Genomic DNA, 16,881 nt, shown 5'->3' on the forward strand with positions numbered 1-16,881 from the left:
GCCTGAGATTCAAAAGATTCTTAAAGTTAAAAGTAGAACTGAAAAACACAATCATCCATCATCTAAGTCCTATTTTAATTCTCTTCCTCAGCAAAGATTATAAAATTGTCAAAAACTGTTAAAGATTAAAGATCACTGTTAGTTTAAAAGCAAATCTAGGACTGAAAATAAGAGTTTTGCATAATGTATTGTCGAAAAATACCTACAAAATGTCGCCGGTTACCAAATGAGCGACCGCGGCTGCTGAATCAGTGACCGGTGCCGGCTGCGTCTTTCCGTTCTATACATGGCCAGAACGCACCCATAGGAAACTGCTCGTGTATATTTTGGAATGTCACTTTGTAAATCTGTGACTAGATCTCATTAGATTAAAATAATGAATAATTTTATAATAACTGACATTGCAAATAATAATCTAATTAATAATTATGTTTCCGACATTAAATTAAAAGATATTTTTTAATTAAAAATATTAACTAATAATATTTTTAGTTAGATCAAATATATTTTAAAGTTAAGTTATAGGTATAGATCGAAATGTATTTATTAGGTGATCAATATTAAAAGGCAAACTTGATATAAAAATCATCAAATTAACAAAATTAAAGATCAATAACTAAAAAAGAGTATCAAATATTATTTTTGTTTACTAAATATTAAAAGAGTATGTTAAACATAAATATTATGTTACCTTAAATGAAGATCATTCATAATTTATTCGTAGATCAACTAATATAGACCCAATAAAATTAATATAAAGATAAAATTTAATAAAACACATCATTTATTTTTAAAAGTGCACATACAAAAAAGATCAATTAGTTTTTAGAGGATCAAATAATATTGTCCCGTTAATAAATGATCATCCAAATTTTATTACAGATTTGGACGATGATACTATTGACGCGCAGTCGTTACTTTTCCTCATCGCGGGTTACGAAACATCCAGCACTCTTTTGTCTTTCGCTCTCCACGTGCTCGCCACCAAACCTGAGCTGCAAACCAAATTGAGGGAACACATAGAAGAAATGACCGACGGCAAAGAGATGAGCTACGAACTTCTCAGTCAGCTAGATTACCTTGAAGGCTTTTTGCTGGGTGAGTTATAATGATACCTACACTTAACCGAAAAAATTACAGTCAAAACAATAACATAAGTCTTTAGCTCCCAGTTTAAATTCGTGGCAGACAATAATAAAACCTAGTTATTTCAAACCACTGATTTCCAGCAAGCAGATAGGCTGCCTATAATTTAGATTTGAATGTCGGTATCGGTAACAATATTCGTTGAACCAGGTGCCGAAGTTAAGATAAAAGACTTAGGGATAAGATGGTAATCTTTTTGTGAAATGCATGACTTATTTTGCTGTGCATTGGATATTAAAACCACGAAATAGTTATAATTTTGCATTTATCTGGTAGATATGTATCTAAGAATGATTTGATAATAAGTTTTCCAGTCAAAACAACAGGTGTAAAACGATTTCATATCAGATAAACTATAATAATAATAAACCTTTATTACCAATAATTTGTTATGTTATCTGTGAAATTAGTAAATATACATATAGGTATGGTGTAAAATGTAATGTTTATCATCCTACTATCTAAAGTAAAGACCTTATCAATAAAACTCACGAGTCCTCGTTGTAACCACGTAACTAAGGTATAAAGTCCTAGACATAGCCAAAATGTGTGTCGTCGTTACTACCCGTTCGCGCTAAGTTTGCCGGTCCGTGGAATGCGCGTCCCCTCCTCCAAGCAACCGCGATTAAACGTAGGGTAATTGCGCCGGTTTTCCGTCCAGCTCCTGTTTTCGTCCATTTGACCGACTTGCCACAAACAAATACGGAAAATTAGAATACAAACCTAACTTTTCGTGCAAGTTTGGACTTGTTACAATCTATAATATCTAAGTAACAGTTCTGCCTGCATGAAAATGTAATTTGACAAGTAATAACTCCAAAAAAATCTACGGAAGTTGCTGCTGCACACAGGTGAATGGAAAACGTCGTCAAGTTAGAAAAAAAAACGTGCCGGTAGGGAACTTTCATGGTATGTTTAATTACTGTTGTAGCTACTTCATGTAATGTTTTTGGCACGTATGTCTAACTATTAGCATAACAAACACTATTTTAAGGGTTTATTAAAGTTTTTGTATAGAAATCTTAGATAATTAAGTGGACTAATACTAGCATAACAATTTTGCAAGATTTTGGTTTTCGTCCACGTGGACGGAAACCCTGACACCTAGTTAATATTTTTAATAATCATTTTACTTCAATGGACCTACAAAATACAATGTTTTTTCTTTCAATATGATCTTTATTGCTATTACATTAAACATTTTAGTTTACGTCCACTTTTTAACAGTGATAAACCCATAAAAACCGTTAAAAAGATGTGGACGAAAACAAAAAACAGCTACAAAACGTTGTTGTGTTTTCGTCCATGACCCCATGAACAAGCTCTGGGGTGGACGAAAATTAAAATTAGCTATTCCTGTAGATTAGTTTTCGTCCATTTGTCCTTTGACCTATGGCAATATTTTCCTAAATTTAGGTAAGAAACTTATATAAATCTTTTTGATATCATTTGAAAGCTAACAAAAGTACCTTTCAAATGATATACCACAAAACCACAATCCATAGTTACTGTATTGTAGATTTGGGTTTTAAGTTAATAATTCAACTGCACCCTTTTTTCTACACAGTGGTCGAAAACTAGCGTACATTAGGACGAAAACTGATTTTTTTGGACGAAAACTAATGAAATCGCCTCTTTTGCATAAAATATTTTTTATAAAAAAAACCCGTGGTATTTACATATTGTCATATAATATTAACGTAAAGTAGACTATATAAGGACTAAAACGACATAATATGATACATATGAGTAAGGGTATTTTAAGATATTCATTTCGCATCACAAAGTTGGCAACTCCGATAATTAGACGAAAACTAGCGCACTTACCCTAATTAGTTAGTGATTAAACGCAATCAAGTGTTTTATTTTACGCCAATACACAATTTTTATCAATATTAATAAATAAAAAATATTTTCAATAGAGTTTGCTATAGTTATAGACGCTTTCCTTCGAGTGACGTCATATCGCCAGCGGCAAACTTATCGCGAACGGATAGTAGATAATTAGGTATGACGTGAATGACGGTGTAGTTTCACAGAAGATTACTTCTAATGATAGTACTCACACTCGCTCCAAATCCAAAGATATAAGTACATTTTAGACATAATATTTTTTAGAAACTTTAAACGTGCTCGAGTTTTCTGATCGAGACACTGATAAACGAATTGATACGACACCCCATAGATAGATTATAATTGCAGTTAAGACGACGGCTTACGCACGGACGTATACAGGGTGTNCCCCACCCGTTTTTGTATATGGACAGTGATTTTTTTTCAAATAACTAGTACCTAATACAAAAATAAATATTATTATTTATTTCAGGTCTAAGATTTGCGATGTTCTCCGCAAAGATGGCGATGGTTGCACTTATGAAGAATTTCAAATTTTCAGTTTGCGATAAAACTGAGGACCCTATTCATTTTGATAAGAGAAGTATGCTGTTGAAACCTGGGAAAGGATTGTGGGTCCGTGTTGAAAAAATATAATTATCTTTTTGGTTGCACATAGAAAGAAAAGTATTGATTATGTTTGAACTAAATGCAAAAGCAAAGTAAACAAACCAGAAATACCTCATAATTACAAATAACAATAACGATGTATTTCAAATAGTTTTATTATCAAATTTTTATAAAGAATATTTACATAAAATTTTATGAATGACTAGCGGCCGCCCGCGACTTCGTACGCGTGGATCCCGTTTTACATTAGGAGCATTCGTTAACGTTAACGGTACTAAATTGGCTGTTGGTACTTCGTACCGTCCTCCTTGGCTTAACATAGATACTTTAATTGACGCTCTTAGTGAAACAATTTCATCGCTTTCTAAATTCGATAAGATAATATTACTGGGGGATTTTAATGTTAACATTTTAAATACTCATGACGCTAGTACTGTAAAGATAAAAGAATTCTTCGATTGCATGAACCTCACTCAATACTTACGTGACCGAACCAACTCATTTCACAGAACACAGTGAAACACTAATACATGTGGTCTGTTCTGATTCTACTATTTCGCATAATACTCGTTGATCATATACCTGAACTCAGTAGTCATGCCTTCATTACCTGTAAGCTAAATATTAAAAGGGAAAAAGCACCTCCTAAATGGATAACATATCTAAATATATAAAAGGAGAAACTGACTGACTGACTGACAGATCAACGCACAGCCTAAACGGCTAAACGTAGGCACTTGAAATTTGGAAGGGACGTAGCTTAGGTACCGTAGAGGTGCACTAAGAAAGGAATTTCCGAAATTCCCACGGGAACGGGAATTAGCGGGAAAAACGGGATTCACGCGTACGAAGTCGCGGGCGGCCGCTAGTAGACCTCTAAAAGACATTAACCTGGAGCAGTTAAACGAAGAACTGAAGGCTATACCGTGTGGGATAATTTTAGCGATAAGGACATAGATATCATGTTGAAGAGATTTACTGAACGTATCTTGCAATTTTTTGACAAACTTGCCCCGATTAAACGCCTATACATAAAAACATATTCGCATCCATGGATAACGTACACTAATAGAGAAATGATAAAGCTTCGCTTCGGGATAAAGCTTATGCTAGTGCTAGGCATAAAGCTACTAGACTTGAAACACACAAAAAGTATTATCTAGAATTGAAAGCGATCGTTAGAGCGGCTAAACACAGTGAAAAATGTGCTTATTTTAACAAATACATTAATTCTCTTTCCCAGAATCCACGGGTTTTTTGGAAACACATTAAAAGAGATACCTATAACTGATTTTAAAAAGAAACATTTTGAATTACCTCCTCACCTCAGTAACCCTGATGCAATTAATATGACTTTTCTAAAGGTGCCTGGTGCTGAAAACAATGATACTAATAATTCTGTATTGAATCACTTCCTAAACAGTAAATTTGGCTCAGCTACTTTTAGACTTAAAACCGTTAGTGAAGCAGTTGTTAACAAAATAATTAATACTATAAAAACTAATGCACAAGGTGCCGATGGAATTTCCCTGAATATGATCTTGCTTACCTTGCCATATACATTATCAATTATTACAGCCATAGTAAATAAATCCATAGAAACAGGTGTTTTTCCTCACCAGTGGAAAACAGCTATAGTTAGACCAATACCTAAGATACAACAACCTAAAAAATACAAAGACTTGCGCCCTATAAGTATACTTCCGTTCCTATCCAAAATAATCGAAAGAGTAGTTTGTAATCAGATGACTGAATATCTTGAAAGTAATAACATTTTACCCCAGAAACAGTCAGGATTCAGGAAACACCAAAGCACATCCACTACACTTTTAGATGTCGTTGATGACATACTAACGGCTCAAGACACCGGTGACGGCACCATATTGGTACTTCTGGATTATTCACGCGCTTTCGATACAATTAACCCTTCTATTTTACTGTCTAAGCTTTCTTATTACGGTTTCGACGCGTTAACCTTAAAATGGTTCACCAGCTATCTATCCGAACGATCTCAATACGTCGTGATTAATAATGATAATGGATCTACTTCGTTTCTATCACTGCACAAGTGACACGTGGAGTCCCGCAAGGATCTATACTGGGACCAGTACTTTTTGTATTGTACACAGCTGATATAACGGAAAACATAAAGAACTGCAAGTATCATTTGTATGCCGACGACCTCCAGTTACATATTTCTTTTAAACCTAGTGATACGTTGTCTGCGGTAGATAGACTAAATGAAGATTTGAACCGTTTAAGCCAATGGAGCGATCGTAATGATCTAGTATTAAGTCCTAGTAAGTCTAAGTATTTGGTATTCGGTTCGAAAAATAATATTGCTAAGATTTCCTCCCAGAACCCGCAGGTGTGTATGTTGGGCAATTATCTGGATAGCGTCCCACTAGCGCGAAATTTGGGTCTTTTAATGGACGGAAGGATGCAATTTGAAAGTCATGTCTCAGAAATAATGCGTAGCTGTTTTTATAGGCTAAAAGTTCTGTATCGAGTCCGTGAATACATTGATGTGGGGACAAGAGTTAGACTATGTGAGTCACTGATTCTCTCAAAACTGAATTACGCCGATAACGTCTTTGGAGGATGTTTGTTGGGTCGGACGAGGAAAATGCTTCAGCGTATTCAAAACGCTTGTGCCCGCTTTTGTTTTCCGATTCCACGAAGGTCACATGTAACCCCTTACTTAAACCAAAACCGCCTGTTAAATATGACTGCTAGGCAAACCCTGCATTTTGCATCATTGCTTTTCGAAGTCATAAAAACTCAGACACCACCATACCTTTACAACAAATTAAAGTTTGCACAATGCAAAACTAGGATTGCCCTCCGACTTATGTGTCCACAGTACACAACGACTGCCCTCCGTGGTAGCTTCCGATATGCCGCTACAAAGTGTTGGAATAACCTGCCGCCACCGGTGAGAAATTCCAAATCTGTTGTTTCTTTCAAACGACGGCTGAGAAAATATCTACTTGATGAACAGGATAATTTGCAAACTAATTTTTTTCCTAAATAAGTAAATATCGTAAAAAATATATAGGATTCTGAGCGACTGCAGTGGTATAGTACCGATCCCAAGTATTACTACTTAATACTCGTACGTAGGGCTGTGGTCAATCTGGTCAACCTGGTTGTTTTTACATGACCTAGGTAGGATTAATAATACTAACACACACATGCACATGTATTACATACGCAACACACACTTGAAGAGCACTGTGTTATTTATTTTTTTTGTTTTGTGTAAAACTTAAATATTAATGTCTACCCACTTGATATGGCTGCCACAGAATACCAGCGTTATACTCTAGGTTTTGACCTAGGGCATAGCACATGCTGAGTGGCTGCCATTTTGGTTCAAATTTAACTACTTAGTAATTATATTGTTGTAAGTAGTCTTAAGGATGTTTGGACTAAATAAAAATATTTTTCTTTCTTTCTTTCTTTCATTCCACGCGAAGCGGACAGGTAAAAAAACTCGATGTTTCCGATTTCAGTAATATTTGAGTATGTTCTACCTATACATATTATTAATACGTGTACCAAATATTTTTGTAATACATATACCTACCTAATTAATAGTTTAAGAGTTATGGGTCTTCGCAGTTTTCGACAACCGGTTGGCATGCAGTACTTCAAAGCCGATTATGGAGTCATAAAATTATTAAAATAATGAAACCACGGGATTAATTACTTCATTTACCGTGCTTTTTAACTGTATTTTTATTGTGAATTTATTTTTTATTTTTTTCTAAAAAAATGCAAATAATTTTTTTTCCCTCGATTTTCACAAAGTTCGACTATTCGATTTTTTTTTATATTTTTTTATATAAATAGCTAATATGGTGTAGAACATTCATGCCAACTTTCAAAATGAGCGTGAAAGTGGATTAGGAGCTAGACTGAAAATACTACCGAAGGGTGGCGTCCAGCGCCGCGCCTGAAGCCCGCCGCTTGTGCGCGTTTAGTGAAACTGACAAGCAAATAAAATCACTTTTGACGGAATGTTTTGTTGATTTTTAATAACACCAATACATTTTTAATACCTATTAAATACTAAAATGCGATACATCTACATTTTTAATCTATAAAATGTTACAGATAGTAAATGTGATAAATGTGAAAATTATGAATAAGTAGGTAATTATCGGTATTCTCTTTTAGGATATTTGTAAGTACCTACTAAGGTTAATGTTGTTGACGATATGTGGAGTGTATTTATGAGTTTGAAAATGATAGATTGGTTCGAGATTAACAGGAGAATATTATAACACAAGTTTTTTAACCAAAGCAAGGCAAAAGTACAAAGATGACAATGAAACACACTTATAAATCGTTCGCAACAGTTACATTATAAAATAATCACTGATAAATGTGATTAGTTTATTACTTTTACCTCGACTGTCGGTATTATCATAATAACCGGTAATTATTAATAATTTTCACATTTACCGTAACATACCTACAACAAACGCAAAATACCACTCACTGATTAAGTACTTAATCACAAAGCCTAAGAACGGACATTACACCCCCCCCCCCCTTAAGGGGGTAAAATGGGGTTCACGCGTACGAAGTCTAGGGTGGCTGCTAGTTGTAAAAAAATGTTTTAAGTGTCCAGAGCCCCGATTACGGTAATTTTTAACGTCTCCAATCCAGACACGCTTCTCGATTCTGCGATACGATTGGTCGTTCAACAGCGTACGTCAGCTGTTTTGACCAATCATATCGCAGAATCGAGAAGCGTGTCTGGATTGGAAACGTTAAAAGTTACCGTAATCGGGGCTCAGGATGTGCGTAAATGAGATAAGGTGATACCTAACGGACTTGTATCCAGGCCAGAATATAAAAAAAAACCAGCCAAGTGCCATTCGGACTCACGCACCGAGGGTTCCTTACAAACCGCCGCCGCGGCGCCGGCCGCGGTGCCGCCCGGCATGTGTGGGATACGCCATAACGTATTTTAGTATTTAATAGGTAGCTATTAAAAATGTATTGGTGTTATTAAAAATCTACAAAACATTCCGTCAAAAGTGATTTTATTTGCTTGTCAGTTTCACTAAACGCACACAAGCGGCGGGCTTCAGGCGCGGCATTTTCAAGGAAAAAAAATTAATTTGCATTTTTTTTAGGAAAAAATAATTTTTTTTTCATTTCCAAAAATACAGTTAAAAAGCACGGTAAATGAAGTAATAAATCCCGTGGTTTCATTATTTTAATATACAGGGTGTTTGGCGCATCGTGTGCCAAAATGACTTGACGGATAGAATGAGTCATTTCCTATATTTTCAGCTCCCATAATACGTTCCATGCCAGGCGGCTACTTTTATATAAATTTTTTTAGTAATTTCACCAAAATACCCAAATCGCATCATTTAATTTCGATTAAAAAAAAACTACTATAGATGACCCACGCTGAACTGTCCCGCCAAACTCAATGACAGGGGGGCGCTACCATCGTTCAACTTTATGGTTTCCAACATGGCAAAAATCGAAACCAGCGATTCGGTATTGACGGTGGCGCCCCGCTGTCAATGTCATCGATAGGACAGTTCAGTGGGTCTAGACAAAGTGCAAATTATGATCGCAAACCAGTCGAAAAGTGGTCGAAAAGCCCCTTTTTTGTATGGAGTTTTGACAGATTCGATTTTCTAGACAAAGTGCAAATTATGATCGCAAACCAGTCGAAAAGTGGTCGAAAAGCCCCTTTTTTGTATGGAGTTTTGACAGATTCGATTTTCGATTCGATCAAAAAGTGCGTTTTGTCTAGGGGGGCAGTATTTTGGAACTATAGATGACCCACGCTGAATTGTCCCACCAAACTCAATGACAGGGGGGCGCTACCATCGTTCAACTATATGGTTTCCAACATGGTAAGAATCGGAACCAGCGATCTGGTAATGACGGTGGCGCCCCACTGTCAATGTCATGCATAGGACAGTTCAGTATTTTGGAACTATATATTTTATTTTGACGTGCAGAGCCATAGAGAAAAGTAATACATAGGAAATAGAGAGCCCTCTCTGTCAAATTTTTGAACCTACTAATTGACAGCCTGGTGTTAAATTCCCTGTACTTAACCTACGTACGTAACGCTCACATACATACATAGTCCACGCACACATACATACATAAAGTCCACGCACACATACACACAGATGATTGATATCATAATATATTGATTCATAAAGCTGATTCGTACTAACAACTTCCATCTTCGACTCTTATCTTACCAATCAGCCAAAATTCATACAAAGTGTTAAAATTAATTGGAAATCATCAACATTTTGAGTGTCACGTTTCAATTTAAATAATTTGTAAATTGACACTATTAATATTTTTTTACTGAATAACCTGTAAAAGTTAATTCGACAAATTCCGAAAAATCACCTAAAAGTAACCTTTTCATTAGTGTAACCTAAAAGTAACCAAAGCAGTTCAAAAATCACCTAAAAGGTTACAAAAGTAACCTTCTGGTAACACTGCTTGAATTTGACTCGACTCTTCAATACTTTAATAGGGCCACAGACAAGGAACTTATATATAAGTTCCTTGGCCACAGAACACTTAAATGATGGCCAAGAAAACAAGAATGCATTTAACATAGCAAAAACAACACCGGCCATTTTGGAGGAAAAACAAAGTTGCCATATGTTAAATAGTAATTTCTACTACTCTATTATGTAAATTATAACAAAAAATGTCACCGTTCAGTTTTAAATTAAAACAAATTAATTTCATTTAAAAAAAGTTCTCACATTGTAATTAACAATATTCTCAAATATATTTTAATTAAGAAAAAAATGAAAATATGAAGGAAACAGGAGCAGCGAAATCTAGAGCGTTTTAGGGTAGTTAAAAAGTATTTGAATTTATCGACCGATGTCGCTGTTTGGAAGCAAGTTTCAATTGGATGACCGTAGTAAAGATGACCCACGCTGAACTGTCCGACCAAACTCAATGACAGGGGGGCGCTACCATCGTTCAACTATATGGTTTCCAACATGGCAAAAATCTGAACCAGCGATCCGGTATTGACGGTGGCGCCCCACTGTCAATGTCATCGACAGGACAGTCCAGTATTTTGGAACTATATGGAAGTTTTAGGTATAGTTTTTTTTCTTTCTTACTACGCTGCAACGCTGCGCGACATAAACCATAGAGAAAAGTAATACATAGATAAACTCCGACTAATATATAGTTATCTGTGGACAGTGTTGCCAGAAGGTTACTTTTGTAACCTTTTTGGTTACTTTTGAACCGCTGTGGTTACTTTTAGGTTACACTAATGAAAAGGTTACTTTTAGGTGATTTTTCAGAAATTGTAGAATTAACTTTACAGGTTATTCAGTAAAAAATATTAATAGTGACAATTTAAAAATTATGTCATAAAGTGCATTTAAACTTGAATTTGATTTATTAATTGTTAAAAAAATGAGTTTTAGCGAATGTTTTTCGAAAATAAAACGCAAATCCATGAAACGTTTTTATACGACTGGTCACTTTGAACAACCTTACACAATCATCGCTCCGCACCCCAAACCCCCCCCCCCGTATGAAGGTTACTTTTTATTCAAAAAGGTTACTTTTTTTTATATTTCTGGTAATTTCTGACTAGACCCGACTGGCAACACTGTCTGTGGATCTCATCTGTGCTGTGGACATAAAAGAAAAAGTGAAGTTCTAGCAATAGTTCTAGATGATTTATTAAAAAGTTAATACATTTTTAAACTTAAATAATATATTATAGTGAAAAAAAAAATCTAAAATGGAATACTTCAGCGGGACGAAGAAATTACTTGATTTTATAATAGCCGATTGGAAATTGTTACTAATTCTTACATTGATATTCGTTATTTATTTCTACTACACCAGAACATTTGACTATTTTGAAAAAAAAGGTATTAAATATATGAAGCCCATAATATTTTTGGGTAGTCTGGGTCCAAGAATAACTGCAAAAAAATCTTTTCACTGTTATCAGTATGAGATTTACAATTATTTCAAAGGAAATCCATATGGGGGTAAGTACCTAAACATTAGATTAAGTAAAATATACTATTAAAATAATTTAAGATTCTAGGGAGTTTGCTATTTATCTGAAATTGTTTTTAGGAAGAGTAGAACTAATTTACATATCATTGTAAGAATATTATATTTGATTATTGTGTATTTTTATTTAAAAACTTCCTATGTACAGGAATTGATTCAATTTGGCTGGTTTTCCTACCTACTCTATTACAAATTTTTCTAAGTCTCGTGCCCCATAACGACCCGTCTCTAACCAAACATTTACCTATTGTTAACAGCACACTGAAGATAAAGTAACAGACAACACAGTCGACGAACAATCAGTTGTATTATATCTATTACAACTGTCTACAGCATTTTTGCGCACGGGTTATGCATAGCTTATTTTTATTGCTTTATGACCTAGAAATAAGAATAACAACAAAAAATTGTTCTGAATTTGCTTTTATGTGTAAAAAATAGAAAAATTCATATCAATGAATGTATGAAACGTGAACATAGAGATGATTCAATTGGTTGCCAAATATATTTTTTTCTTTCTTTCTTTCATTCTTTCTAATTATTAAAACATATCAAACATCCATTTAAGATTAATTCTCACAAGAGAAAATTTAAAATAGTCCAAATATTTATTAAAAATGAAAAGTTCTAATTTCCTGTCATGTTCCATATAAGATTTTTCGCATAAAAATCTAACCCTATCATGCTTTCAGTATACTGGCCTTGGTAACGTCGTCTCTCAAATCTCACTATATTTTGATGAAAGCGTGCCCCTTGTTCTTGCGAATAAGCCCCCATAATTATTTGTAAATATATCCCAATGAGAATGGGACGTGCATCTTTAGAGACATTCTACTATGAAGATGGAAAATTCAAATCGCTATTACTTCTTAAAAAGCAAATATTTTCGATTTGTAATCGCACTTTTTTATATAAATTTGCTTATATAATCAGAATATAATAAGTAAAATCCATGCGCAAAAAAAAATTTTTTTTTGTTGACCGGTGTTATTTGTTCTACAGGTCTTTTTGAAGGCAGTCGACCTGTATTGTACATTCTAGATCCTGAACTCATCAAGGCAATCACAATTAGAGATTTTGATCATTTTGTCGATAGAAGTACCCTGAACTCGAATGAACCAAGATACTTGAAACAGTCATTACTGAATTTGAAGGTATATTGTTAAACAAATGTTATTAAAAGTTACAGGGAGGATAATCTATAAAAAATTTTTTTTTTTCATAGGGTCCAGAATGGAAAGGAGTGAGAAGCACTTTGACTCCAACATTCAGTTCTTCACGATTGAGAAACATGCTCCCTTTAATTCAACATTGTTCTCAACAAATGGTTGAGTTTCTGAAACAATATGGTAAGTTTTCGAAATTAATTAATTTAGTAATTTATTTTAATGACTATTAAAGATTTTAAAGTAGGTCAATATAACAAGCATTTGTGTTCTTTTAGATAACAAAGATGTTGAAATGAAAGATACTATGGGACACTTCACACTAGAAGTGATAGGAGCTTGCGCATTTGGGATTAGGTGTGATGCGTTGACCGACGAGAACGCGCATTTTGTCAAAGTATGTCTGCTTTCCTATTTATAATTATGTAAATAGAAAAAAGCTCAAATAGAATGCTGTTGGTGTACCTTTATCAATAAATAAATAAATAGATACAACTTTTAATTGTCTGATATAAAGTTGTGAACAATAAGTATGATAAAAGTCTTGGCCCTTGAATGTGATTTTGGTAAAAACAATAAAAAGTCCTTAATATTTTTTTTATTGTCATGCCTCTTGCCGGTGTAAACGAAAAAAAAAAACTGAAAATATCAACCTGTATGTATGTGAATCTAATACAGGTGGGGATTTTTCCATCGCCTCATATTTTTATGAAATTTTATTTTCAGGTAGCAGAAAAGTTTAATTACATGCCGAGATTGAAGCGATTGTGCATCTTTTTCTTTCTAGTATTCATGCCGAAGATGTTGCGATTTTTTAATATATCATTCTTCTACCCCAAGAGCATAGAAGAGCTACTAAGAATATTGAAAGTCGCTAAATCAGAAAGGAAGCTATCAGGCACCAAGTAAGATTTTTTTTTATAAAATATTTTATAACATTTTATTGGCATTCCAATATTTTTTTTTATAATAATTAATAAGTATGTAGGGCACAAATAGACTAGTAGTGTGACTTAATATAATATTAAATATTTTGTTCCAGAAAAAATGATTTCCTTCAATTAGTTATTGATGCCGCCGAAAAAGAAAAATCTGACCCTGAGCGCCCAAACAAATGTAAGTGGTGGAAAGGACATCATCCACGTCTCATTCATTTTTGGTCCAAAATCAAAAGTGCCGGCCAACAAAAATAAGTGCTGTATATTGACAGAATACGTCTGCCTTAGTATTTGTTACTATGACACCAAAGTTGTAGCACCACTGTGCGTCGAGTATTTGAGATCTTAAAGTCATCGACGATTCATACATTTTTTGTTCAAAATCAAAAGTGCCGGCTAACAAAAAAAAGTGCTGTATATTGACAGAATACGTCTGCCTTAGCATTTCTTACTATGGCACCAAAGCTGTAGCACCACTGTGCGTCGAGTATTTGAGATCTAAAAGTCATCGACGATCCATACATTTTTTTGTTCAAAATCAAAAGTGTCGGCCAATAAAAAAATAGTGCTGTATTCTGACAGAATACATCCGCCTTAGCATTTGTTACTTTGACACCAAAGCTGTAGCACCACTGTGCGTCGTAGAATTTGAGATCAAAGTCATCCACGTTTCATATTTTTGGTGCATTATCAAAAAGTGCTGGCGAAAAAAAATGTGCTGTTTTCTGGGAGAACACATACGACAACTTCGCTCTCGGTACTAAAGAAATAAACAGACAGTGACCGACACACGCGGGTGGAGCGCGAGACCGGCGGTGAAGGGTTGAGGGAGGGAATCTCCTCGTTCTGTCATGTAACACTGTTGAAGCCGAGCATTGCATTGACCATAAGGCCAAAGTGTGCTCGGTCCAAGTTCTCCGCTGCTTATTATGTGACACTGAGGCCCGAAGTGCGTGCCGAGCCCGTCCGTTTCGGAGGGAGTTGCCTTGTTGAAGGCGACCATGTAAGTGAGGCTACGGCCAAAGCGTGGGGGTACGCACGTAAAAAAGGGGTGTTGTGGTGATGTCTCAGAAAGAGGCTGCAGAGCGAGAGCGTGAGGATGATCCAGACGCGCCCTCGTTCCGGCGACGGCGGAGGGATCAGAGGAGGCGACAATATATGATCGCCTCCAGTTTCCTCTCCTCGGTGATGGCCAGCGGGCCGGGGGCGCCCCCACCTGATTGCACAGGTCACCACCACCGTCGGACGGGAACAGCTGAGCGCTCCCAGCTGCTCCTGTCGCCCCCCCCGTCCTGGAAGGCTTGTAGGGCCGGGAGAGGCTGTGGTAGAGAAGGCTTTGTCCGGAACCTCACAGTTTCCTGCCACTTAGGGCGAGCGACGGGGTACCGGGGTCTTTTTGGTGGGTATGCCTCGTCCTTCTGACCCTGTCCCCGCAGGGTAGGTATGCGATTCAACGCATTTTTACCAGTAAAAAAGGGGTGTTGTGGTGCGGTGCGGCAGTGTGCCCATTGTATGACGATAGGGTAAGGCTATTGGTCTAATTCCTAGAAGTGATAAGCCGCGTCTAGTTTTAACATTCCTTTTTATTGTTTGTAGGTACTCATGGTGCATTTTTTTGGGTATGCAGTGTATGTGAACGACAATAAGTACATCGTGTTAACTAGAACATATTAAAAACGCCATGTTTCGGCAAGATACTTCATTTGTTTTAGTAAATAGTTTAATCGTAAATGTTAAAAAGACAAACTTTTAAAACTCAAATACTACGATGCACAGTGGTGCTACAGCTTTGGTGTCATAGTAACAAATGCTAAGGCGGACGTGTTCTATCAGAATACAGCACTTTTATTTTTTTGCCGGCACTTTTGATTTTGGACCAAAAAGGATGATGTCCTTTTTGAAAATTAAAATTATGAAGCGTTGCGATAATCTTTCCGGCCATATCGCCCGATAAAAGAAATAATCTTTCTTGCAGTAGTGTAATTAGTTTCGCTCACTGAATTATTTCGGTAAAACATGTCAGAGAAAAAAATGATAATAGCAAACAGGCATACGAGCTTAGGGGAGCTTAGTAATTTGTTAATATGACACGGAAAAACCGCATCATTTCGTAGCTCATAAACAAAAAAAATTAAGACTTAGGACTTTGGTCCTTACTTAAATAAGTTCTGCTAGTAATGCATGTTCATGCTGACGCTTGTTTGAGAAATAAACAGAGATTGTGATTCTGTGAACTATCATTAACTAAAGTTAAATAAAATTATTAGACTTTGGAATTTGATCTTTACTGAATAAATAAGTTCTAATAATGCCTGTTCATGCAGACGTTTGTTTGTAAAATAAACAGAGTAAGTCGGGTTTTTTGGCAGCACAAAAAAAAAAAATTCAATTGATTATTGAGGTCAATCAGCGTCCTTTTTATTAGAAACGTGATTCAGCATAAAAAATAGAAAATGAACATTTGGACTTTGATCCTGAATCACTTGGGGAAATAAGTTATGGTTAATTCATGTTCGTCATGATGGTGGTTTAGAAATAAACAGAATATTTTGAATATTATAAATAAACTCGTTGAAATTAGAAGGAAATAAATTTAAAATGGTTTTAAAATTATCTTAGAAGTCATGATGTTAACAGACAAGCTAATAATAGCTGGCTAAATTTGTTTCGGTACTTAAGTACTTACTTGATCATTATTTTTATTGATACTATGCGTAAATATCCAGAATGAGGATCAGTACTGTTGTAGAAAATTCAATAAAACTAGTATCTACGTTAATCTTTAAGACATAAGAAAGATATATCTTTTTGAATTATCCAAATCGGACCATTACTTACGAAGATATTAAGTAATAAACATAGGCCGTTTTTGCCGCTAAAAGTCAACGTGCGCAAGGCCGCGTGACGTCATTATATCCGAATCGAGCGCAGCCGGCGTACTAATGGGATGGAAAATATTTTTTTCCGGCTAAACTATCAGTTTTAGAAAAAAACTTTTAATAACATTTATTCTTCAAAATAAAGTAACCTATCGACCAGTAATTTTTAAAAATAAAAATTGTGAAAAATAAGTATTGCTATGTCCAAAAACCACATTT

At 35.2% G+C, this 16,881-nt stretch overlaps 1 protein-coding gene across 4 annotated transcripts in view; it reads left to right on the top strand.

Moving 5' to 3' along the window:
• The window catches only part of CYP354A1 (cytochrome P450 9e2-like), a 34,065-nt gene that overhangs the window by 11,032 nt on the left and 6,152 nt on the right, over window positions 1-16,881 (top strand). For 2 of the 4 annotated variants that reach the window (XM_028301528.1, XM_028301529.1), the window contains exons 3-6: window positions 12,905-13,028; window positions 13,124-13,242; window positions 13,572-13,750; window positions 13,888-13,961. In XM_028301528.1, the coding sequence (XP_028157329.1) occupies window positions 12,905-13,028; window positions 13,124-13,242; window positions 13,572-13,750; window positions 13,888-13,961 (496 nt within the window). Of the gene's footprint in view, window positions 1-882; window positions 1,125-11,395; window positions 11,652-12,681; window positions 12,834-12,904; window positions 13,029-13,123; window positions 13,243-13,571; window positions 13,751-13,887; window positions 13,962-16,881 lie in introns of those variants that run through there. The other 2 variants (XM_028301527.1, XM_028301531.1) reach the window with 2 other exon arrangements.

Source organism: Ostrinia furnacalis, unplaced genomic scaffold (genome assembly GCF_004193835.3).
Source record: "Ostrinia furnacalis isolate ACB-3 unplaced genomic scaffold, ASM419383v2 OfSCF0932, whole genome shotgun sequence".
NCBI lineage: Eukaryota > Metazoa > Arthropoda > Insecta > Lepidoptera > Crambidae > Ostrinia > Ostrinia furnacalis.